The following is a 24,474-nucleotide window of genomic DNA, read 5'->3' on the forward strand; positions in this document are numbered from 1 at the left end:
AGAAGCATGATATAAGGGGTAGAAGGCTTGTTCAAGTCAGACTTGTTTATAGAGGCTATTGGAGTTCATAGCTACTCACTATCTCCAAGCAACTTTCTGATACTGATATTAAAATCAGGTGAAAGAATTGAGGCTATTAAGGGAAAAAAATGAAATAGTCCTTAATTTTAAGAAGAATTGTTCAAGATTAGTTATTCCCCATATTGATATAATCCCATTCTCAGACTTCCAACTCTTCCTCCCAAATAGAACATATTTTGAGATTTAAATGTGATAAATTCAGTAATCCATTAAATTTAAAGCATTATGCAAATGTCATAACCCAGACTAGTTTAGTGTTTAGATGAAACATCAGAATAGGAAAAATGAGTGCGATGATTATCAAATTCACTAGACTTTATTTTCTTTCAGCTTTTCTAATTATATTCTCTATCCATTCAAGTGAATAAGTCTAGACTGCTGATCTGTGCTATTAATAAAAAGAGTGCCATCTTGTGGTAACTGCTTCAAATTACAAACAAATGCCCAAAGTTTCCATTGCCCCTTGAAAAATTGGCTGGATGACATGAAATTGGCCTAGATTTCAGGAATGTTGAGGAAGCAGGTGGAGGATTCACTACATCCTATAAAAGCCTAGATTAGGGAAAATATGCACTTCACTTTGGGACACAAGAGTCTGATCCAGATAATGAAATAAAGGTGCATTATGAGCAAGGTAGTAGAAATAATCTAATCTAGCCCCTTCATTTTTATAGAAAAGGAAACTGAGGTCCAAAGTTTCAGGTAATAAAACTGGGATTCAAACTTAAAAGTCTTCTCAGTTGTAGGACTTGTATGTAGATTCCAGGTTTTAGTGACTATGCTTAATATTAGCAATGCTCAAAAACGATGATTATGATGATGATGATGATGATGGTGATTACAAAAAACAGACTCTGATATTGCATTTATTTTAATGAAAGTACAGCATCTAGTCAGTTTCACACAATCAAGTTTTTAAGGAAGAGAAACTCAGCAATTTATCCCAACACTTAAAACCTGCTTTTTAAAAATAGACACTCATTTTGAAACTATATTTTGTATAAACAGCAAAACTAGATTTTTCCAAATACAACTTAGGTATCAAAACACTCTTTAAAAAACCTTTTAGCAGCATAAAGTCAATCCCATATGAAATTCTCCCCAACATTCATTTTTTTAATCAAGTTATTAGTAGTTACAAAGTCCCACTTGCAAAACCAAGTATCTGTATTTTTTAAATTAAATATATACAAAAAAACACAGTGCTCAATAAGTTCATTTCTTTATATAAAATATACAATGTCTAAAACAACATTACCAGTGGTAGGAAAGCCCAACAGCTTCTCTAATATATGTGAGGAGTTGCAGTCATCCACACAATACTTTTGATTTCAAGTTGTCACAGAGGGCAAACTTTGCAAAAGCTTCCTTCGAGCTTGGATCCTCAAGCACTTGGGACAGTCTGCTGATCTGAAGCATTGTTTATGAAAACAAGCTTTGCAAGCTGAAAACATGAAAGTCATCAATAGATTAAATGAGATTTCATTTGGGTTCTTCAGGAAACCAAAAAGTATACCCCCCAACATCAATGAAATATATTTCCTACTCCCACCTCAATCAATGACAACATGATCCTCAAACAGTCCAGGAAAGGGAGATCCAGGGCATCACAAAAACATACCCCCAAAATTCCATTAGAGGACAAAGAGCAATGAGAAAATTCCAAAGGAGCATCCAAAATAAGTCTTGGATGAAGAGAGAAAGGTCCAAGATTCCTCCCAGCATCCTCCAGTCCATTAAGAAGTTTGGATGAAATACCAACTACTTACTACCCTTTTGTCAAACTCAGTCCTTAAGAGGGCTCATCCCAGAAGAAGTTATTGTTTACCCATATAAATTCTATTGGTCTGCTGTGTACCAAAATGACCCACATTTAACCCAAATATTTTATTTTCTACAGCCCAGCACAAATATGCAAAATCCCAAGTCACTATTTTACATTTTAAGAAATAGCTATATGTTCAAAAATACCTTGACATCTTTTGCAGGTCGTCATCTGGAACGGGAAGATGACAACTGGGCTCTGACAAAACTCACAAATGTGCCCCTTTCCTTGACATAGCTGGAAAAGAAGGACTCAGTGAACTATCATTCTCATTTCTGATGCTATCTGAGATCCAGAAAATGTGTATCTATTCACTAGTCTCACTATGAGGGGGATTGAAAAAGACCATTTTAAAAACAACCTGTTGTCCTGTTCTCCAGTGAGTGATAAATAAAAAGAGGATCTACCTTTCTCAAGGAGATGGTCAATGGGATATCATGAAAAGAACCTTGGCAATTTTTTCCAAGGTAGCATTGGGCAACTCATTTAACCTACTTCTGTTTCCTATCTTTAAATTGATAAGGTCAATCTCAATGACCTCTTAAACTTTTAGCTCTAAATCTATGATCCATAAGAACAAGGTAGTTTAAGGAATTAGAAAAGTACTTTTTCTTTTGCAAGAATATTTCTCTATTTGGGCAGAGAAGTTTTTCAATTTAGATACCTATAGAATCTTTTGATGTTTTTGCTCTGTAGTTGATTTTACTTTAATCAAACAAATACTCAGAATTCCCCAGCTACATTTTCCAAGTAAAAGAAAACCTTTCAAAAGGTTCATTGCAGATGAAATCAAAACCATACAGGAAAAGGAAGAGCCACATTTTATCCCACCAGCCTGTCTACCATTGGAGTTATCCGAAAAGTACTTTGAGTAAATCTACAAGAAAAGGAACTTACTTTCCAAAACTTTTATCTACTTACTCTTCCAAAAATCAATTCTTTATCTATTTTCTATATTCAACAGAACATGAATGATAAAATAACTATAGCAGAATTAAGGACTTATCCCAAGACTATTTCTATCTGAATTCTGTTTAAGAAATAAAGATGAAAAAAAGATACTAACCAGCTAAGATTTGCATCCTAAAACCTGCAAAAATCTTTTACATACACAATCTCATTTGAAGCTCACAACAACATTTGAAGAAGGTTCTACAAGGAGAATTATATCCATTTCCCAGATGAGGAAACTAAGGTTCAGAGATGCTAAATGACTTTATGATGTCAAGGAATATACACCAAGGAATATACAAGTGTGAAGGATCGTATTTGAACCAAGATTTTCCCATTTCCACATTCTTACTTTCTTCCTATCTCCACATCCCATATTGTCTCTCCTGTGTGAGGAAGGCTTTCCTTGGCTTTGAGTACTGACCCCAGACCATACAAATATTTGTAAGTGGAGGTGGGTTTTCTTACTTCACAGCTGTCCACATGAACAAGGGAAGCTTTCAAAAGTACTCTCAGAACAGCAGCCAATTGTCCCTTTTTGATCTTGACGAGGTCATCCAGAGAGAACAGGTGGAGTTCATTTGTCAAGTGTCCTGGCACTTGCTCAAAATCTTTTAATACCCTAGAAAGAATGGGGAGGAGACAAAGCATAGAATTCCAGGTCATTTTACAAGTCAGTTTAGCTTTCTACATAATAGAAAAATCCTAGTTTATCTTGTATTGTTCTAATTCCCTAATATAAATAGAGACCCAGGCAAAAAGTACTGAGTACAACTGATTCTGTGTACAGATAAACAGGCAGAGAGACACAAAGAAAGATTCAGAGACAGAGACAAGATATAAAGAGACAGACAAGACACAGAGATATGGACAAGACACAGACAATGACAAGGTGTAGAGAGACAGAGATAAGTCACAGAGACAAGGAGCAGAGAGAGATGAGGCACAGAGACAATGACAAGGAGCAGAGAGACAGAGATAAGAGACTGTCAAGGGGCAGAGAAACAGAGATAAGAGAGAGACAAGACAGAGAGAGTGACAAGGGGCAGAGAGAGAGAGACAAAGGCACAAAGTGACCTAGAAACAGACAGAAAAAAATTCAGGCATCACAAAAATATATTGTGGAAGATTTTAAAAAGTTTTATTCAAATAAAACTATTGACCGTCAAATTTGATCACTGAAATCATTCTAGCAAATTAATTCAAATATTGTTGTCAAAGAAAAAAAATCAAAGAGAAAGGACAATGTGTGGTCCAAGTGCAAAATGAAACTTCTGTACTAATCTCTAAATTCATTTTGGTGACCCACATTATTTGTTTGGTTGAAAAGTCAGCAGAGCTAAAGAAAGCAATTAAAAGTGATGAATAAGGCTAGACTGTCCCTCCAAAGAGGGGAAACCAAAATGGAGAGCAGAATCTGGTAACGGGAAGGTTATTTTATCCTTAAGTCAATTTTCGCAAAACATTGATGTGGATACTTCAGGAAAGAGACTGAGAAATCCTCCATCCAAGGCACACTAACTAAAGAAAAATGTTTCCTGCAACAGTTTTCATATTTTCCTACTCTGATAGAAACAGTGAAAAAAGTGCTGAGCTACCTTTTCCTCCCACCCTTTCCCTACATAAACTTTGTGCTTCTGGTAGCTGGGTGGCACCTTGAGTCTGGAGTCGGGAAGTCCCGAGATCAAATTTGACCTCAGATATTTACTAATTGTGTGACTCTGGGCAAGTCATGGTGGTGTTGTGAGGTTCAAGTGAGATAATATTTGTGAATCACTAGTAGTATGTGTTATGCTTATCCACCTCCTTCTCCATATATACCTTCATCTCTGTGTCCCCTGAAATTCTGCACCTTCCCATCTTCAAATTTTTGTCATTTCTTATGACTAAAATAACCCTTATTTCATATCTACCTATTGAAATCTTACTCATTTAGTCTTAATTAAAAAAACCAACTCCCTCCATGAAATCTTTTCTGTACACTTGGGAAAAGATCCTTCCCTTTTATGCACTTTCTATACCAAAGTGTGTGTGTGTAAAGAGAGAGAGAGGGAAGAAGAGACGGACAGACATATATAGAGACAGCAGACAGAGAAAGAGGGAGGGAGAGAGGGAGAGAGAGAGGGAGAGGGGGAGGGGAGAGAGAGAGAGAGAGAGAGAGAGAGAGAGAGAGAGAGAGAGAGAGAGAGAGAGAGAGAGAGAGAGAGAGAGAGAGAGAGAGAGAGAGAGAGAAGGAAGGAGGAAGAGAGAGAAAGAGTTTAGACGGACACACACAGACACACACACACACAGAGAAAGACAGAGAGAGAGGTAGGGAGGGAAGGGGAGAGAGAAACAAAGAGAGAGGAAGGAAGAGAGGGAGGGAAGGAGAGGAAGGGAGAAAGAAAGAGGGAGAGAGACAGAAATCTCTCATGCATTTACCACATTGTTTGGTATTATTATCTCCCCCTACTAAATTGTAACCTCTCTGAGGAAAAGAGCTCTAGGCCTTTTATATTATCTCTATCTTCAACTCCATCTCACTCCTTGTACTCTGTACAATGCCTTGCATAAGGTAGGGATTTCAATGTTTTATGAAAGAATGATTTTTTTTTTTTTTACTAAGACAAACAGAATGAATTAATGAATAGGTTGAATAGAATGAGATGAAAGACCAGTTAAAGGACAGGGACCAGCTATTAAGTCTCCCCACTCACATTCCTGAGGATACACTACTCAAAATAGTACCTTTCAGCAAATCTGCAGGTCTTTAGTAGCTTCTTAATCTGAACAAGCTTCTCTTGGATTTCCTAAGGTCCAAAACAACAGAGGCATTATTACTCAAATGATAGTGAAGGGGAAATCACAGACTGTGAGCACAGGCAGCAAAGAACTACAATTTAAAAGTCAATTTTGACACTTCCCTACCCACTTAAATACAGTCATTTTTTTCATATTCAGCTAGGTGATAACAAGTAGAGCTCAATTCCTGAATTCAAATCATACTTCGGGCACTTAGCTTTGTGACCCTAAAAAGGTCATTTAATTTATCTCAATCTCAGTTTTCTCATCTGTTAAATGCAGAGAATAACCCCAACCTCCCAGGGTTGCCATATAAATCTAGAGTTAATATATATAAAATACTTTGTAAACCTCAAAGTGCTAATAAACATTAGATATTTACAGTTGAAAACTGAAAAAGTTATAATGTCAATTCAATAAGCATTTATTAAGAACTACTATGTGTAAGGTACTGAGGAAAAAATTACAAACAGTCCCTCTCCCGGAAAGACCATACATTTTACTAGAGAAATATAACTTATGAACAAATAAATAAATACAAGTTAAATAGCGAGGCCACAAGTGGGGTGAAGTTAGGGATCTGGAAGTGAGGGACTATATTGTTTTATAGAAGAGATGGCACTGGACCCTGACTCTTGACAAAAGACAAGGATTCTGATAGTTCATTCCAGACATGGAAGACAGACTATGTATGGAGCTGGGATATGTATTACTGGATTTGAGAAACAAGTTAGTATATATAATTTATATTTATATAGTACTTACTATGTGCTAGGCACACTTTAAAATTATTTTATTTGAACCTCACAATAACCATCCCCATTTTACAGTTAAAGATACTGAGCCAGAGAGAGGGGACTTCTCCAGGATCACACAGCTATTCTCAGCCCAAATTTGAACTCAGTTCTCTTCCTGACTCCAAGCCTGGCATTCTGCCTCTTTAGCTGGAATACCAAATACAGAAAGCAAAGCTGAAAATGGAAATGCATGTACCTTAAGTATCAGGCTAAGGAATTTATATCTTATTCTGAAACCAGTGGGGAACCACTTAAGGTTCTGAGTTTGGAGAATGACATAGTCAGCCCTGTACTTTAAAGAGATTGTTTTGATAGTTATACAGAATACTGAAAAGATTGAGAGCAGGGAGTGTCCTTAGGGGGCTATTGTAGCAGCCTAGGGGAGGGTTGACAAAAGTCTGGACTAGGACCATGAACTTCAGGAAGAGAGAGAAGTGAATAGAAATACAGTAGTAACATCCCAGAAGGGAAAAAAAAAAAAAAAATCAAAGGCCTAAATTCACTGTCCTCGGTTTCTAGAGATTCCAGCAGCTTTCAATAGCCCATCTTCTTATTCAAAAGCTTACCCTGACTTGATCCAATTCCTTGGCCTTGGAATATAGGTTCTGACTGATGTACAACAAATTGAACAAGGGTTGATGCCATATGCTGTCCAGGAGGTGCTTAGAAAATTTACTGATGTGGTATTTGCGGAAATCCCATTTCATGAGGATCCGGGCAGGGATGTAAGATTCTGCATAATTGTGGCAGCAGTCACAGAAATACTTCCCCAGGTAATCACAATAGCGCAGTCTCTTGATGTATTCTGAAATAAATACATTAAAGTATACTAAGGCTCAGAAAGGGAATATTATGGTATAAAAAGAAAGAACACTGGGTGTAGTGTTGCAGGTCCTACTCATGAAACTTACAAATTGTATGGTTCTAGGTTCCCTTTATGGTTCCCTTTACCTAAACTTCAATTCTTCATCTGTAAAATGGAGAAAAGGCTACTTATATTATCTCCACATCAGATAAAATGAAATAATAGTAACAGTAGCTAACATTTATACAGCACTATCTGCTAAGTATTTTGTTAAACATTTTTAAATTATCTCATTTGATTTTCACATCAACATAGATGCTATTATTATCGTCATTATACAGATGAGGAAACTGAGGCAAACAAACTAAATGATTTGTCCAGAGTCACTAATGAGTAGCTGAAACCTGATCTGAATTCAATTCTTCCTGACAGGTTCCATCCACTGCATCAGATAGCTTTATAATTAAACAGCAATGTATAAACCATTATTGTGACATATATGAAATTGTAATTATCTCCAAAATTGCATTCTTCTTTAACTGTTACTAAATGTCCAAAGACTAACAGAATCAGCAAAATAGCTAAGAAATATATATGTATGTATGTGTGTGTGTGTGTGTGTGTGTGTGTGTGTGTGTGTGAAATTTATGCCACATTTGCATAGATCTAATTGTTAGTAAGTTTTTTCTAAAATCAAATTGGCTTCTTTTAAACTTCTACCCAATACTCCTAATTCTACCTTCTGGGTCCAAGCAGAATGTCTATCTTTCTACATATGAGAGCCCTTCAAATACTCAAACACAATTCTTATTCACCTTTCTTCTCTCCCTAAAAGTCTTTCTTCCCCATGCTGTTTCTCCATATATATGAAGACAAGAAGGGCTCTATTTGAGGGGAAGGTGTTGTGAGAAAGAGGAGTGGGTTGAGTCACTGGGAAGATTCAATCATTTTTTTTAAAGGAAGCATCAGTAAAATATTTTTAAAGACCAAACTAATGCTCAAGACAATCCATGCAAAATCACTGATTAGGCAAAGTCTTTTTTCTTCTAGGATCCCATCCATTATTTCCCAGGGTGTTCCTTGTCTTGTCTGAGGATAGAACCTGTCTTCCTAAGCAATGAACCCCTAAGAAAACTTTGTCAGCATACATCTCATTTCTTCAGGACTAGTTAAGTGATTGAAGGTGACAATAAGATATTGTATCTCCCGGCTATTTCCCAACCTGCTAGATTTGACTCTAAGCACTGATTAGTATATGAAGTTTGGGAAATGACTTTATCTTTCTAGGTTTCATTTTTCTCATCTGTAATATAAAGAAGCTGAAATAGATAATCTCTAAAAGTATCTCTTAGTAAAAATCTTATGGTCTATGCTGGGGTATTAAATATCAAAGTAATAACAATTAAATGGTAGAAATGCAGGCTACAACAAGACAAGTATTAGAGGGCCTGGAACCCATTTTGTGTCCTTTCTAGCACACATACCACAAAAACAGTCATTGCCTTAATATAGCTTAGGATTATATAGCACTTATCATGGGCCAGCCACTGTGCTAAGGACTTTACACTTATTATCTCACTTGGACTTTAAAACAACTGTGGGAGAGAAATGCTATTATTATTTTTATTTTACAGAGGAAACTGAGGCAAATAAAAATTAAGTGATTTGCCTACAATCACATAGCAAGCTAAGTATCTGAGGTTATTTTTTAATTCAGGTCTTCCTGATTCAAGGCCCAGTGCTCTATCCACTGTGCTACCTAGGAGCCCCAGTAAACACAGTCCTATTTGTTAGCATGAAAGTGCTGCCAGGCTTACATATGTTAATGGTGTGGAGATGGACAAATGTAGATAATTCATTAAGTCTACTGGATTTAGGGGAGATGGGGAGAACAATGAAAAAGAGCTCCCTTAAAAGATTTTCATTTAGAAAATAGCAGTTACATAAAGAAAACATTATAGGAGAACTTCAACTAGAGGTTATTGTTATTTTTGATTAGTCAGTTATGCTAAATCAGACTTACTCTGTTCTATTGGTGTTCCACAGCCAGCACATGAAAAGTTTTGGGCGGAGACTACAAAATCCCTCCTGTGACAGAATAGAAACAGTTAAATTTGAAGAGAATGAATAGGGATAGAATAAAATTGACTATTTTTGTACTTTGGAATGATTTTGCCTTTGAAAGAAGTCCATATAACTCATTTGTGAAACTACCACAGATATTCTTTAAGGAACCTCTCAAGATATAAAGGATCATAATGAATAAAGGCATAAAGAAGCATAAAATAAAGCTCATCATTCAGTGACTATATTCCAAGGGTATCTTAACAACAACATGCACACACATATCCAAAAGACATGAATATGAAACATTTATACAAAAATCTTCAATAGGGCAAAAAGTCAGAACTAATCATCATTCATAGAGGAAGATCATCTTGCTTTATAGGGCTGTGTCTAACACTGAATCATTCTGAATCCTGGGTATGTTATAAAGCTTATCTAAGGCTAATGTCTAATTTCTAGCAGAAATGGCCTTCACAAAAATATAGTGCACTTCCCCCGCCCACTGCCCCTCCCTTTTCCTTAAAGAAGACTTACTTTTGGATCTTAGAGACAGTTATTCATTCTGTAGATAAAGTTAAATTCACTTAGCCCTACATATGAATTACTTTAGAGACAGAGGAAAAAAAACAGAAGAGACCATCCTGAGCCTCTTTATAGAATCTCAGAGTTGGAAAAAGAGACTTAGAAGCTATCTAGTCCCTAGCTTCTTAAACTGTGGTTCGTAATCTCACATAGGGTCTCATAAATGAAGTGGGGGGTCACAAAATTATGATTTATTATCAGTAAATATTTGATTTGTACACCTATTTTATATACCTTTAAAGTCAGGATTATGTAAAAATTTCTCAGGCAGAAAGGTGCTGCAAGTAGAAAAAGTCCAACACCTCTCCCACATGATTAATATGTAGTCATCTAAATTTTGCTTAAAGACCTCAGGTGAGTGAGAATCCACCTCCTCCAGAAGAAATTTATGCCATATTTGCATAGATCTAATTGTTAGGAAGTTTTTCCCAAAATCAAATTGGTTTGTCTTAAACTTCTACCCAATGCTCCTAATTCTACCTTCGGGGTCCAAGTAGAATGTCTATCTTTCTACAGGAGAGCCCTTCAAATACTCCATTCTTTAACCATCCTACTATAACCTTCATTGGATAGTCTCATTTTGTTATTTTCTTTCCTAAAATGTAACATCCAGAAGCAAACACAAGCCAAATATAGTATAACTTGTAGGATACAAAAGGATTGAAATAATCCTGTTCAGGTTAACATCTTATCTTTTTTATTTTTCTCCATATGAATTCTCCAAAATTATATAAAGACTCATGTGACAGAGAAAACCTTTCATTTTTCTGTTCATTTGCAAATCAAAAGTCTTATGACAAATAGGGCAGCAACAAGCCATTTAAGCAAAAACAAAAACAAACAAACAAAAAAACACTAAACACTTCATGTTTCTTTTTGGTATGACTAGTTTCCAAAGATCTCCAATTTGTTAAATATTTATTGGTGAAAATAGAATAGAATAGAACAATTAAGAGATGACCATAACAACTCAACTTACTTGTATGGTGGATGAATAGTCAATATTATTTCAAATCTAGGTGGAGTCCAGTCTTTAGTCCCTCTAATCCTGGACTTAAACTTTATCTCCTCAACTACATCCAAACTGGACTCAAAGTCTTTTTGAAAACTGTCTTCATTTACAGCCTGAGAAATATAGAAGACAAAGAGTTGAGTATCAAATTAAATTGTAGTTTAGGAGGAAATTTACGATAAGCAACAAAGGAAGACACATTTATAAATTGGCAAAAATTCAGTATATATTTCCCCAACAAAAATACTTTACCTCTGAAAAAAAGTAGCATTAGTAAACATTTACTAAATAGTTATTATGTGCTAGAAAACATTCTAGACTCTGGACAAAAAATAAAAGTGAACAACTTCAAATATATCCAAAGTCCACTGCAAAGGTATCCCCTCTAATGGAAGTGGTTGAGTGCCTCAAATGTTCCCTTCTCTCACAAGTATTACAGCTTGAAATTCTCCTTCCTTGGTATTTTTAAATGTTTTGTTTTCTTACAAATTTACATAACCTGAGGAAGTCATTTTTACTTGGTAAGCTTTTGTTTAATAAAAAAGCACTCAAGTTAAGATGTTAGAAAACTTTCAAGATAAAGTAGATTTATTTTTGACCCATATACTTACTATTGACTCATCTGCCTGGGGGGAGCCTTCCAGGTAAAAGTTAGACTCTGCCAATCTACATCGTCTGCAGAAAGCTTGGTACAGGTCCTTTGCTATCAATTCAGCTGAGTTGTAACCTGGCTCATCAATGCATCTGAAAGTCAGATAAATAAAGTTCCAAACTAAGTTAATTTGCTAAGTATAATCACCAAATCATAGATCTGATTGGAACCTTAGTGATCACCTAGTATATTCCTCCTCATTTTCCTTCCACATGGGGAAACTAAGGCCCAAAATGGTTGTATCCAAAATCATTCAAAAGATAAATGGCGGGGACAATACTTGAATTCAGGTCCTCTGATTCCAAAGTCTTTCTACTCTGCCCTGCTGCTAGACATATTGACTTCCTCCCAATTCTCCAGGTTCCCTTATCATCCCTCCCATATTTGTCAAGGAGGCAGAAGTGAAAAAAGATAGTGCATTAATCCAGGGCAACTTACTAAAATGATTTTTGGTTTAACTTGACCTTGACTGTTATTTACCATAAATTTCCCCATTCCCTGAATTAGATGTATTTCACCTATGGCAGAATCCCTATTATCCCACCTAGCTGAACTCAGCCCATGCTACTGAAGGCTTTCAAGGAAAAAAACCCTACTATATCCAATGACCAATTTGTCATGGGTAAGGGAGTTACCTTTTATTCTGGTCAAGGAAACATCTACAAGTCTCTGTGATTTTGTCAAAGTCCTCAAGTTCTTTAGGAAGACAAGGAAAAGAGACATTAAACTCATACACTCATAGACCACATTAAAAGGATCCCAAACAAACTTCCTCAAATTTAACACTGGTAAGTGATACAACTAAAAGAGTCAAATTATTCTCATCTCTGGACTTCTGGTCTCTAAATTCCTCTTTTTACAAAAAGTAGAGATAAACTCTCAGGAAAGTATTTTTAAAAACAATTCCACAAAATGTAGTTACTTCAATACCTGTGAGATTTTATATATATATATATATATGTATATATATGTATATATGTATGTATGTATATATATATATGTATATATATGTATATATGTATGTATGTATATATGTATATGTATGTATGTATATAAACATATATCTGCATGTATGGTATATGTGGGTAGATGGATGGATATATATGAATATATGTATAAATATGTGCATAGAAAAGAATATGAGAATATATATGTGTGGATATATACATATATGTACATGCAGAGCTATAAATATATGAATATATACATATAAATATATATATATATATACACATACACACAGAGTAGAGTTGTAAATTAGTCCAACTATTCTAGAAAACAGTTTGAATTATATTTAAAAAGTCATTAAAATGCCCTTAATCATTACTCTAACGTGAGGCATGTATATCCAAGGAAGGCAGTAGTAAAAAGGAATACACAGTGTATGCTGAATTTTAAAGCAGCTCTTTTTGTGGTAGCAAAGAACTAGAAACAAGCAGATGCTTATCATTTCAGGCATGGCTAAACAAATAATTGTACATGGATACCACAGAATATTTCTGTTATGTAAGAAATAATGAAAATGATTAAAAAATATATAGGAAATATGGAAAGCTTAAATGAACTTATACAAAGTGAAGTTAAACAGAAACAGAGGAAACTTACAAAATTACAATAATATAAGTGGAAAGAACAACCATATAAAGCAACTGAAAAGGAATGCTGTGAAATGAAGAACTTGCTTCACCCCAAAGAAGAAATAGAGAAGACACTTCCCCTGTACTCTGCTCCTTTATAGTGGTCTTTGTCCAAACATCAGATTTTCTTTTAAGTATTGATTGATTTACTAGTTTTTTTTCTTCTTCCTCATATTTCAACATAAAAAAATACTTTGTTATAAGGGATAGTTCTCTGGGAGAGGCAAGAGGGAAAATTAAGAGGGAAATTAAATTGACATAAAAGCAAAATATATCAATAAAATCTATTTTGAAGAAAAATTATAATAACCAAACTTGGCCCAAAGAAGAGATATGAGAATGTATCTACTTCCCTTCTTTGCAAACTATTAATATGGAATATGCCACATGTTTGATTTGATGATTAGATGTGTTAAATTGGGGGAGGAAGATTCCTCTTTAAAAAAAAAAATGTTGTTATAAGGGATAGCTCTCTGGGAGATGTTGGGGGAATGACTATATTAGGAAATGTCAGTGATGTAAAAACTATATCGATAATGTAATAAAAGGGAAATTTTTTGGTAACAATTGAAATGTTAACAAAATTATTTGATACTACACACAAAGTGTCAATGAACAAAATGAGTTTATTTTGCTTGCACTGATCACTACAATAAATATCTACTTTTCCTTGCCCTTTCTACAAGTACAAATGATATCTATAAAGAAAAAGTAGTAAAGTCTTAGAATCAAAGAAATTTTAGAACTGGAAGAAGCCCAATCATCTAATCTAACCCACCCATCTTACAGGTAAGAAAAATGAGGAAGAGAAGCAAATTGCTTTACTCGAGATCACATAGCCAATTAGGACAACAATCCACTGGCCTCTTTTTAAAACACACAAGCACAAACATACTATATGAATTTTCAGATCTTACCCACAAGGACAAAATCGTCAGAGTCACATTCACAGATCTCCTTCAGGGTGCTTTGACAAATAGATGTTTCAACTACTGGGTTTACTTGTAATGCAGAACAACCTAAAAAGGGGAAAAAAAGAATTTTTTTAAACTTTGGGGAAGAGAGGGGAAAAGAGCAGACAGTATGCTACACTATTGACAGACAAAAATTGGCAAGAAATTATATTTTACTTAAGTGGGATTTAAAAAAAATAAAATAAAAATCTAAGGCTTTAGGTCTAACTTAAGCCTAAGAATTCAATAAATATGTTATAGGTAGCTACACAAAGATGACTCAGACGAAAAGACAGAAGGAAGAATAAGATAGTCAATAACATTCACAGAGCTTATAGTGTACCAAGAAAGATAAAATTTGTACAGAAATAAGTATTTTTCATGGCTAGAATATGCACCATTCTCTATGAGAAATGTGAAGAGCTACTGAAATTCTGAAGAAATTAAAAAAATACTTCTATGGGGGTTAAAGGGAATCAGAAACACTTGGGAGAGAAGGCAGCATCTGAATTAGGCATTCAAGAACAAGGAAGATTTCAACAGGTGAACAAGATAGCAATATGGAAAATAATTTAGGAAAAGGGTACTGTTTGAGTAAAAGTCCATAGATGGACAACATCCAGGCCTGTTTGGAAAATAGATAGTAATCTAATTTTTAATACTAGAACTTCTGAAAGGGTAAGCTGAAAGATGGAAGACTTTTTTTACCTAAAGTTGGGGCTGAAGGTAGAAAAGCTAGGTCATGAGCTGGATAAAATGTTAGATCTGGACTAACCTCCCTCAGCTTCTTAGTAGGTATTTGATGTGGGGCAAAATATAAAATGTCTATCTCAGTTTTCACATCTGCAAAATGGCGATAACAATAGTACCTACTTTTCAGAATTGTTGTGAAGATCAAATGAAATAATTTCTGTAAAGTGCTCTGCAAACCTTAAAGCACTATATAAATGTTAATTATTAACACTATGGTAAAAAGTTATTGAAGTAGTTTTAGTGGCAGAGGCATGAAGAATGAACTTCTTGATAAGACCAACAGAAATTGGAAAACTCTTAGAATAACCCAGGCAAGAGTTAATTAGCACTAAGTACAAGATGAGAATAATCAGAATATAAAGTAAGAAATCAACTTGGTATATTGAAAAGAATTAGGAAAATTGATGAGTGCTTAAATATAGAGGGAAAAGAAAAGGGAGGAAATAAAGATGATTGTGGGGTTTTGAGCTTGACTGACTAAAAGGTTGAACAATCAACAAAAATAATGAAGTCAGAGGAGAGAAAAGTTTGGGACTGAATCACATAAATTTGGTCTTAGATGTGTTGAATCTGATGGAGATGGCTAAAAGATAACTGGATAGAAATTAATTCTTTGTGCTTAAGTACCTCATGGCTTAACGCATAGATAATGAATAAATATCTATTGATACACTTATAGTGATAGACTTCTAGGGCAGGAAGATCTGGACTTCATTCCTTCCTGACATTTATTAGTAATGAGATTATATTCAAGTCATCTAAAAGCTCTGAGCCATTCATCTATATAATAAGGCTGATGCCTCTAGTACCTTCCAACTTAATAGCAGAACAAGCTATTAGGTGGTACAATAGAATACCAAGCCTAGAGTCATGAAGACTCATCTTCCTGAGTTCAAATCTGGCCTCAGACATTTACTAGCTATGTGATCCTGGGCAAGCCACTTAATCCTATTTGCCTCCATTTCCTCATTGGTAAAATGAACTGGAGAAGGAAACGGCTAGTTTTTTAAATTTTGAAGAGAGACCATGAAAATGTCCTTGTTTCGCTTTTTCTGACCATCTTATGAGTGCTTGCCTCATGTGACTTCTCCATAAGATATTCTTTTTGGCCAGTGTACATTTGGCCATACCAACAGGGTTGTGCTCTCTGCAGTAGAATTGGAATGCTTGGCAGTTTAGTTTGAGAAAGGACTTCAGTGAGGGGCGACTAGGTGACGCAGTGAATAGAGCACCAGCCTTGAATTCAGGAGGACCCGTGTTCAAATCTGGTCTCAGACACTTAACACTTCCTAGCTGTGTGAACGTAGGTAAGTCACTTAATCCCAACCTCAGAGAAAAAAAAAAAAAGAGAAAGAACCTCAATATCTGGTAACTTAAAATAGTGCTCAGAAAGTACTTTGCAAACTATTATAGTTTATTATATATACATATATATGTACATATATATAGTATATTTATAGGTCCATGTAAATATTAATTATAATATAATGGTACTAAAGGATCATTGAGGAAAAGATTGAGACTATATACTTTGGAAATAATCTAGAAAAAGGGATCATTGAAGCTAAATTAGTAGATGAGATTGCCAAGGAAGAGAGGAATACTAATAGAGTAGTAATTATAATTATAATAATAAAGAATGTATTATTGGAACAGGCTGTTAGGTGGTATAATCGATAGAATACCAAGTCTGGAGTCATGAAGACTCATCTTCCTGAGTTCAAATCTGGCCTCAGACATTTACTAGCTATGTGATCCTGGGCAAGCCACTTAATCCTATTTGCCTCCATTTCCTCATTGGTAAAATTAACTGGAGAAGGAAGTGGCAAGCCATTCCTTGGCAAAATGTCTTAGCCAAAAACAAACAAAACCCAAATGGGTTTATGAAGAGCTAGACCCAACAGAAATAACCTAACAATAACAACCACAAAAATTAAAGGAAAAGCTAGTTTTGAATACTCTGAAAGTGTGAGTATATGCTCAACTGCTAACTGGAAACAACAGATTTCACCCACACACACACCCCACTCCAAACAATTTCTATCTTGATAGGAGCAGGGAACAAGAGAGCTAATGTAAATTTGTATCACATGGGGATACCTCCTATTTAGTTTAGTTTAGCTGGAGTTTATTCCTATTAAATAGTGTGTCAGGATATATTCTAGAAAGTGAGGTTAAACAATGAAGCACACAACAAAAATTGAGAAGAGGGAGAGGATTTTTTCCCAGTAGGATGGGAATGAAGCTATCCACATCAAGGTGGAATGATCTACAAATTCTGAGATTAGAGAGAGGAACCTGACCACCTACAACAGACAGAGATGATCAATTCTCTGAAAGTAGGAGAATGCTTGGCAATTATTCAAATACTCTTTGGTGTTAGGTGGTACTCAGCACAGCTGGGGATGAGCAGTCTATCCACAGCCTCATAACTGAGCTGGTCTAAGTGCTTATTAAAGTACAGTCTAGTTTTGATACAAAGCATTTTCCATACCACAATTCTATAATACAGGAGGGGACCATACCCCCATTTAGCAGAAACAGATCATGAAATTGAACCTAGAGACATTATATGACATGTAGGTGGGGTCAAAATCTGAGTTTACATGTTAGTATTATAATCATTATTATTAATAATTGATTTATGTATAGGGCTGCAGAATTTAGGAAATGTTTTTACATGTATTATTTCATTTGATCCTCATACCAAGTCTGGATGATATGTGCCATTTTGCAGAGGAAAAAAGAGCAGTTCAAAGAGATTAAATGATTTTTTTACCCTTGGTGGCTGTTCACAGAATTAGTGTCAGAAGCAAAAAGCAAACCCAGTTCCCTGCTGTCTGAGTCTAGAATTCTTTCCACTGTGCCCCACTGCTCAATACATCTAATGGTGATTAATAAATGCTCATGACTGTTACTTGTTAACTAGCCACTTCTAAAGACAGCACATCAAAGATGAACAATTATGTTTACAGGATTGAGGGAAGAAAAGGAGTAATTAGGGACAGAAAAGGAAAGTAAGAAAAGTAATAGGAGAATCACAGCAGCCAAATGAATTTCAAGAAAGAGACAAGGATCAAAAGTTTGAAATGCTGTAGAGAAGTCAAAGATGAGCATGGAGAAAAAAGAAACACTATTTAATAGGAATAAGCCCCAGCTAAATTAAATAGGTCTTAGCATGTGATACAAATTTAAATTAGCTCCCTAGATTCCTGTTCCTATCAAGATAGATATTGTTTGGTGCATGAAGTCTGCTGTTCCCAGTTAGCAGTTGAGTATACACTCACGTTTCTGGAGTATCCAAAGTTAGCTTTCCCATTGATTTTTGTTGTCATTGTTGTTAGGTCATTTCTGTTGTATCTGGCTCTTCATGGCCCCATTTGGGTTTTGTTTTTTATTGTTGGTTTGTTTTTTTTTTTTTTTTCTTTTTGGCAAGTACATTGGAGTGGTTTGCCATTTCCTTCTCCAGTTACTGGCAACTTTTGGGGAAGAGGGAGGCAGGGCTGTGCAATATGCAATAAGTGCCTGGCTCAGGATTATAAAGCTAGGAAGTGTCTGAGGTCATATTTGAGCTCATGTTCTCCTGTCTCTAGGCCCAGTTCCTCTAATCACTGAGGTTACTGGTAATTTTCAAAAAAAAAAAAAAAAAAACCATTTCAGTACACTGACACAGACAAAAAACAGCTGTCAAAGGATTAAGTAACAAAATAAATGATAAAAGAAGCACATTTCTCTTCTGAGAAATTTTATAGCATGAAGAATGAGTCATAAACAGCTCCCACACTGCCAACTTACCTTCATAGCCACTGTCAGATGAAGTAGCAGATGAAGAGTTTTGCTTTTCAGGTAGATAAAAGCCTCTCTCAAAGTCAACTTGATCATTTCCAAAAGAGCAGCTTGTTTCCAATTCTTCTCGTCTCTCTCCTTGCTGCTGATTCAGAAGGTTGTACTTCATTGTCTCCATTGCAGATATGATAATATCTGCAACACAGAAATGGGCATTCTCCTGCAGAAAAATACATAAGAATTTAAATACAACATAACAACATGTATTAATTGAAAAAGAGATATCCTTTAAAAAAAATCCCAAGCAGGTACATTTAACTAGAGGGAGAAGACTGAATATAACTCTAAGCTGATGAAAAATGTCTGTTACTGTAATCCTGCTCTAATGCCACATCCTGACAGAGAGACAGCCCTAGATTGCCAAGGGCTATGACATCAGAGCTAAAGGTCTTCAGAGGCTTTACGCACATTACCATCTGTCTTTGCCAAAAACAAACAAAACCCAAACGGGGTCATGAAGAGCTAGATACTCTTCTGTTGTCTGAGTCTTAACCTATCTAAATTTTGAGAAATTCATCATTAGAGATTTGGCCAGTGGATTATGTCTAGCTCATAGTTTGTGGAGCAGGGGAAATTCAAAAGGACAAAGAAATTCATTAAAAATTTTCCACTAAAGCATGGTGGAGTAGTAATCTACATCATTGGACAGAGTACCTGTACTGTTGAAATCAATGATCTTCAAAAAACATTCAATTATTCACCTGAGTCATTGATTGTGGAGTTTAAAAGCACAATATTTAAGGATTGGGTGAGTGGATGCCTGTGACCTAAAATGTATTTCTAGAACTCTAAGTCCATTATAAAGTGAATCAATGTGAGGCAGATTAAAGGAATCTAAAGAACCACATTTAACAAAAGATAGAGATTATTTTTACCTTTTCTACATCAGCAGGAAGCATCAATGTCTCTGGGGAGAAACGATTCAGAGGAAGGGCTTTTCTGCTGGCTGAGATGGTACCTACCAACATAAAGTTTAAAACACCTGTTTAGATTTTTCCCAGGGAGTGGTTTAAAGACACTGTTTAAAGCTAGCTTAATTTGGAATAAATTTTGCAATTTGCAGTTCGGCTAAACCAACCAACACATGTGTGTGAGAATATATGCAATAATCTAAAGCCCTAGTCCCTCACATCTGCAAAGAGGAGAAGGAAATGTATTTTCTCTATTCTCTTCCAGGGCTAGCCTTGGTTAAAAAAATGCTTTTAGTGACTGTTACCAATTAGAAAGCTGCTTTAATACAATCATTCCACAATTGTGGCTCCTAAAGGGAGCCACAAATAGCTTCTCCCTGGCTAAAACAAGAAAAACATGGAGAAAGTGCATTCTGTTGATTACAGCATTCTGTTTCTGATGTTAAAAGCTTTAAGAACTAAAATTACAAATTATGAGTAATGTTAGTGGCCACAAATGTAAAACGCTGTTTTATTTCTATCATGTGATTTCCCAAGCTGGCTTCGGTTAAGTAAACATTTTAAGCTCTTCAATAAGAGATCTATGATTTTCATGTGAGAACCATTTACTTGGGGCCCAAGGCCAGGAGAGAGGAGATAAGAGAATAGGAACCAGGTACATAAGGACAGAGTTCACTACATACAGACCAAAAGAAGCCTTCTGCCCATTACTCTGCCTTTCCAAAGATACAAAATAGATATAATCAGAAGCACAGAAATGATTAAATACACATACATCATTAGTAAGAAAACAATGGTTAGGTATTTTGTAGCTTTTCATGGTTTTTTGATAGAAATTTGGTTCTCTTTGCATAGTAGTACAATATTCCAGTGGCTGGGGACACATATAATTCTTTGTCTCTCTGCCTCACCATCACCCACATAAGAAGTCCCTACAGCTATCATGGGACATGAAGTAGAAAGTTCATTTAGTTATTCATTTAGTGTCCTCAAATTTCTAAGCAGGCAAAAATGAAAACAGAACATTCCCAAAGCTGATCCCAAAGAAGTATCTATAGCATGAGTTCCAATGCTGCTTCAGACACTTAGCACTTACTAAATGTGTGATTCTAAGTCCCTTAGCCCTAATTGCCTCACAAACAAAAAACACTAGGAAGGGGCTAATATTCAGCTTTAACAAAGATACTTAGGGTTTTATTGGACAGGGACAGCTCTAGCATTTGCTTCCTGACAAAAATTTCTCAGCTGAGGGAAAAGTGAGACAGACAGGTTTATTTGTGGGAGAGGAGGACTGTTCCCTTCCTTTCCTTATCCTTGATAAGTTTGCATTCTCATTAGAGATTAATCATCATCTAATGACCACCAAACTTAAAAGTTACTCTTTAATATTGAAAACGGCAAAACATATGAGAAATGAATTAATAGAAAATGCCACAAGGATCAGTTAATCATGAGCCAATCACTTATACCTACAGAACTGGCTGCTTCCACTTTTCTACAAATCAAATACATATCTTTATATGCCAGTGTGAGAACTCTACTACAAGTCACAAATATAGCAAATAAACTTCATTCATTGTGATTCAAGGGAATTTTCCTGCTTCCCTCTTTCAGATTTTAGAATTGTTTTAAATCAAATAAGAAAAATGAACTAATTGAAAAGTGGCCCATAAATAAAGGCTGTCAGATCAGAATCTAAAATAATAACAATGACTTTAAAAAAAAAAATGAAATCAATGATTAAAAAAAAGAAAGTTCCCATATATACCATGGTATATATAACTGGATGTAAAATAGGTAGATGCCCACCAACTGGAGAATAGCTAAACAAATTATACATGAATATACTTCTACTCTGCTAAAAGAAATAATAAATAGGATGAATACAAAGAAGCATTAAGTATAATCAAGAAAGCAATACACATCACAACTACAACAATGTAAACAGAAGGAGCAATCAGAAAACAACCAACAAATTACTGTTGCAAAATTCCAAAGAAGGAGGGCCCCAAAGAGTAGATACAAAAGGACATCTTCTCTAGTTATTTTTAGGGATGCTGGGGGCAACCAATAGTGTGAAACATTACTTATATTATCAATTTTGGGGGAACATTGTTTTTCTTGAGTTTTCTCTTTTTTTTCTTTGTATATAGTATGATTCTCAGGAAGAGAGATATAGAAGGAAGATAACGTAAAAACAAAATAAAAATATTTTTAGAAGTATGCAAGAATGTATATACTCACATGTTGTAACTTTTAAAATAATAAAAGCAATTGTCAGCTTTGCACATCAATTTACAGTTGTCAAAGTTCTTTCACAAGTAGTCAGTCATTGGAAGAGCTTATTCATTTATTCCAATAAGGCATCAATCAAGACATACATAACTGCCCCTTTGGAAATGACTTCATGAGCTCCATAAGAACAAGATTTCATTTTTCATTTTTCCCCTTTTATCCCTGTAGCCAACACAGTTCCAGCAATGCTTATTGAATTGGAATGAATTGAGTTCTCACACTTGGGTACTAAAGTTACACATCTATTTTTCACTGTCTAAAAGTTTTCTGACAGAAATATATCCTGCTCCTCTTTCACAAATAAATCTAACTAGATATTATGATCCTTGAAGAGAGATTATATGTTTTATAACTCTAATAACTCCACAATGCTCAGGATAGTGTCATAGGTAATTACAGGTTAAAAGTCAACATGACATAAGGGACTAAATGCTGGATGTAGGTTTGAATCCATTCCCATTTAATAGCTTTGTGGCCATGAACAAGGTACTTAACTTCTCATATTTTTTTCATCTGTAAAATGGGGAGAATAATATTTCTCACAAAGAAATAATAACATCTCACAGAGATGTTAAATGGTTCAAATGAGAAAATAAATGTAAAAAGGTTGACAAAATTTAAGGTGCATAAAAAACCAGCCGGACATGCACACAAACATATGTCATATACACATGGGACATATATATATATATATATATGTATGTATGTATGTATATATATATATATATATGTATATATACATATGAAACAATATATGCATGAGAAATATATATATATATATATATATATATATGAACATCTGGTCTACAGATCTATATGATCTATATGAACATCTAGATCTATATGATATAAATCCTCAACTAGTTTATTATTATTTATTTATTTTTTTTGCTGAGGCAATTGGGGTTAAGTGACTTGCTCAGGATAACACAGCTAGGAAGTGGTAAGTATCTAGATCAAATTTGAACTCAAGTCCTCCCTACAACACCTATCCACAACACCAACTAGCTTATTCTTAAGAATTGCTAAAACAAGAATCATGGTTGGGCATTCTCCCAGACTGTCTAGTTAGCATCTTTAAAAACAGTCACAACAACCTTTAGGGAATTTTCCAAACTGTTTTATTTAAGCATAAAATGATAAGAAGTTGGAACTCATCCTGGCTTTTTCATTGTTAGTACTTAAATCTTGATGGGAAACTCAGCTTTCCCAGACTATCTTTGGGCTAGTCTCAACATCTCAATATACATCCTTATTAGTCCTTAGCGCCTCCTTCCCTTACTTCCCCCACTCATGAGCTATAAAAGATTGTGTTCCCCCAAGAGTAAATGGCTCATATAGTATTACTGTCTTTGTCTACTTGCATTTGCTTGAGCCCATAAAGCTATTTTCACATAAAATAAATAGCAAAATATCTATTACCTATGATGGATGTCTGACTTGATTTCTTCAGATCGATTTCATAATATTCTTTTACAATTATGCTCTGCCAAATCTATTTATCATTTCTGGAACTTTTTTTTAACCACTCATATAGACATTGGAAAAGTATCTATGTGTATGTGTACATATGTGTAGATATATATGCTATGAAAACATTAAGACTTTTGGCATAATGTGTGTGCACATGTGTGCATGAACACATTTCTCCTTTTTTTTTTTTTTTTTTTTTTTTTTGCCAAATCTGTGATTTCATTGGTGCAAGGAAGCTCCTAATTAGCAACTGAAAATCAGTACCTCAGCAATTTAAGAAATTAGAACTGTGGTGTCATAGTTCCCTTTTAATGACTGACCCAGTTACCTTAACTGCCTCAGGTTATAACCATTCCATCTTAATATTTGGTAGAATAAAGGTCTTGTATCTCAGACCTCAAGCTATAATTATCCCCTCTTAATGTTTGATGGGATAAAGATCTTTATCCATTTTAGATATCATTAGAATATCAGGAGCCTCTTCACTACCTCCTATTATGTCATCCTAGGTGCCTCCCCCCCTTAGGTCATCCCCATCATGGATGGGATGGATCAGTACCTCCATTATGTCATTGTTCTTGTTACCCTATAAAATAATCTTGTATCTGACATTCACTGCTGGATTCTTTGAGACTATAGTCTCATTCAGCCCTGGGACCAAACCATTGATCCATTTGGTCCCAGTAAATCTCTCCATTAAATAAATTATTAAATTGTTCTCTAATCTCTATCTTGCTCAGTTTCTTCGGCATTACAGAACAAGATTTTTAACCTGAGACCTGGGAACTTTTTTGTTAGGCTCATTCCAATAGAATTAGTCTCTTTTATAACCCTATGTAATTTAGTTTATATGTTTAAAAACATTATTCTGAGAAGGTATCTATAGGCTTTACTAGGACTGCCAAAGTAATCCATGATATGAAAATAGTTTAAAAACTCTGGTCTTACTACACATTTGTCAGATTGGCTAGAATGACAGGGAAAGATAATGCACAATGTTGGAGAGGATGTGGGAAAACAGGGACATTGATACATTATTGGTGGAATTGTGGA

General features: G+C 35.0%; 1 protein-coding gene across 9 annotated transcripts in view; it reads right to left on the bottom strand.

Annotated features, from left to right (window-relative positions):
• Positions 1-929: 929 nt before the first annotated feature.
• The window catches only part of RUBCNL (rubicon like autophagy enhancer), a 39,357-nt gene continuing 15,812 nt past the window's right edge, over positions 930-24,474 (bottom strand). For all 9 annotated transcript variants that reach the window (XM_074304717.1, XM_074304716.1, XM_074304711.1 and 6 more), the window contains 12 exons: positions 19,618-19,700; positions 18,692-18,902; positions 14,108-14,209; positions 12,189-12,249; positions 11,513-11,645; positions 10,869-11,014; positions 9,264-9,328; positions 7,002-7,240; positions 5,585-5,646; positions 3,326-3,479; positions 2,053-2,143; positions 930-1,525 (listed from right to left, as the gene is read on the bottom strand). In XM_074304717.1, coding sequence (XP_074160818.1) covers positions 1,413-1,525; positions 2,053-2,143; positions 3,326-3,479; positions 5,585-5,646; positions 7,002-7,240; positions 9,264-9,328; positions 10,869-11,014; positions 11,513-11,645; positions 12,189-12,249; positions 14,108-14,209; positions 18,692-18,902; positions 19,618-19,700 — 1,460 coding nt within the window. In that variant the 3' untranslated portion in view covers positions 930-1,412. The remainder of the gene's footprint in view (positions 1,526-2,052; positions 2,144-3,325; positions 3,480-5,584; positions 5,647-7,001; positions 7,241-9,263; positions 9,329-10,868; positions 11,015-11,512; positions 11,646-12,188; positions 12,250-14,107; positions 14,210-18,691; positions 18,903-19,617; positions 19,701-24,474) is intronic.

This window comes from Sminthopsis crassicaudata, chromosome 3, assembly GCF_048593235.1.
Source record: "Sminthopsis crassicaudata isolate SCR6 chromosome 3, ASM4859323v1, whole genome shotgun sequence".
NCBI classification, from domain to species: domain Eukaryota; kingdom Metazoa; phylum Chordata; class Mammalia; order Dasyuromorphia; family Dasyuridae; genus Sminthopsis; species Sminthopsis crassicaudata.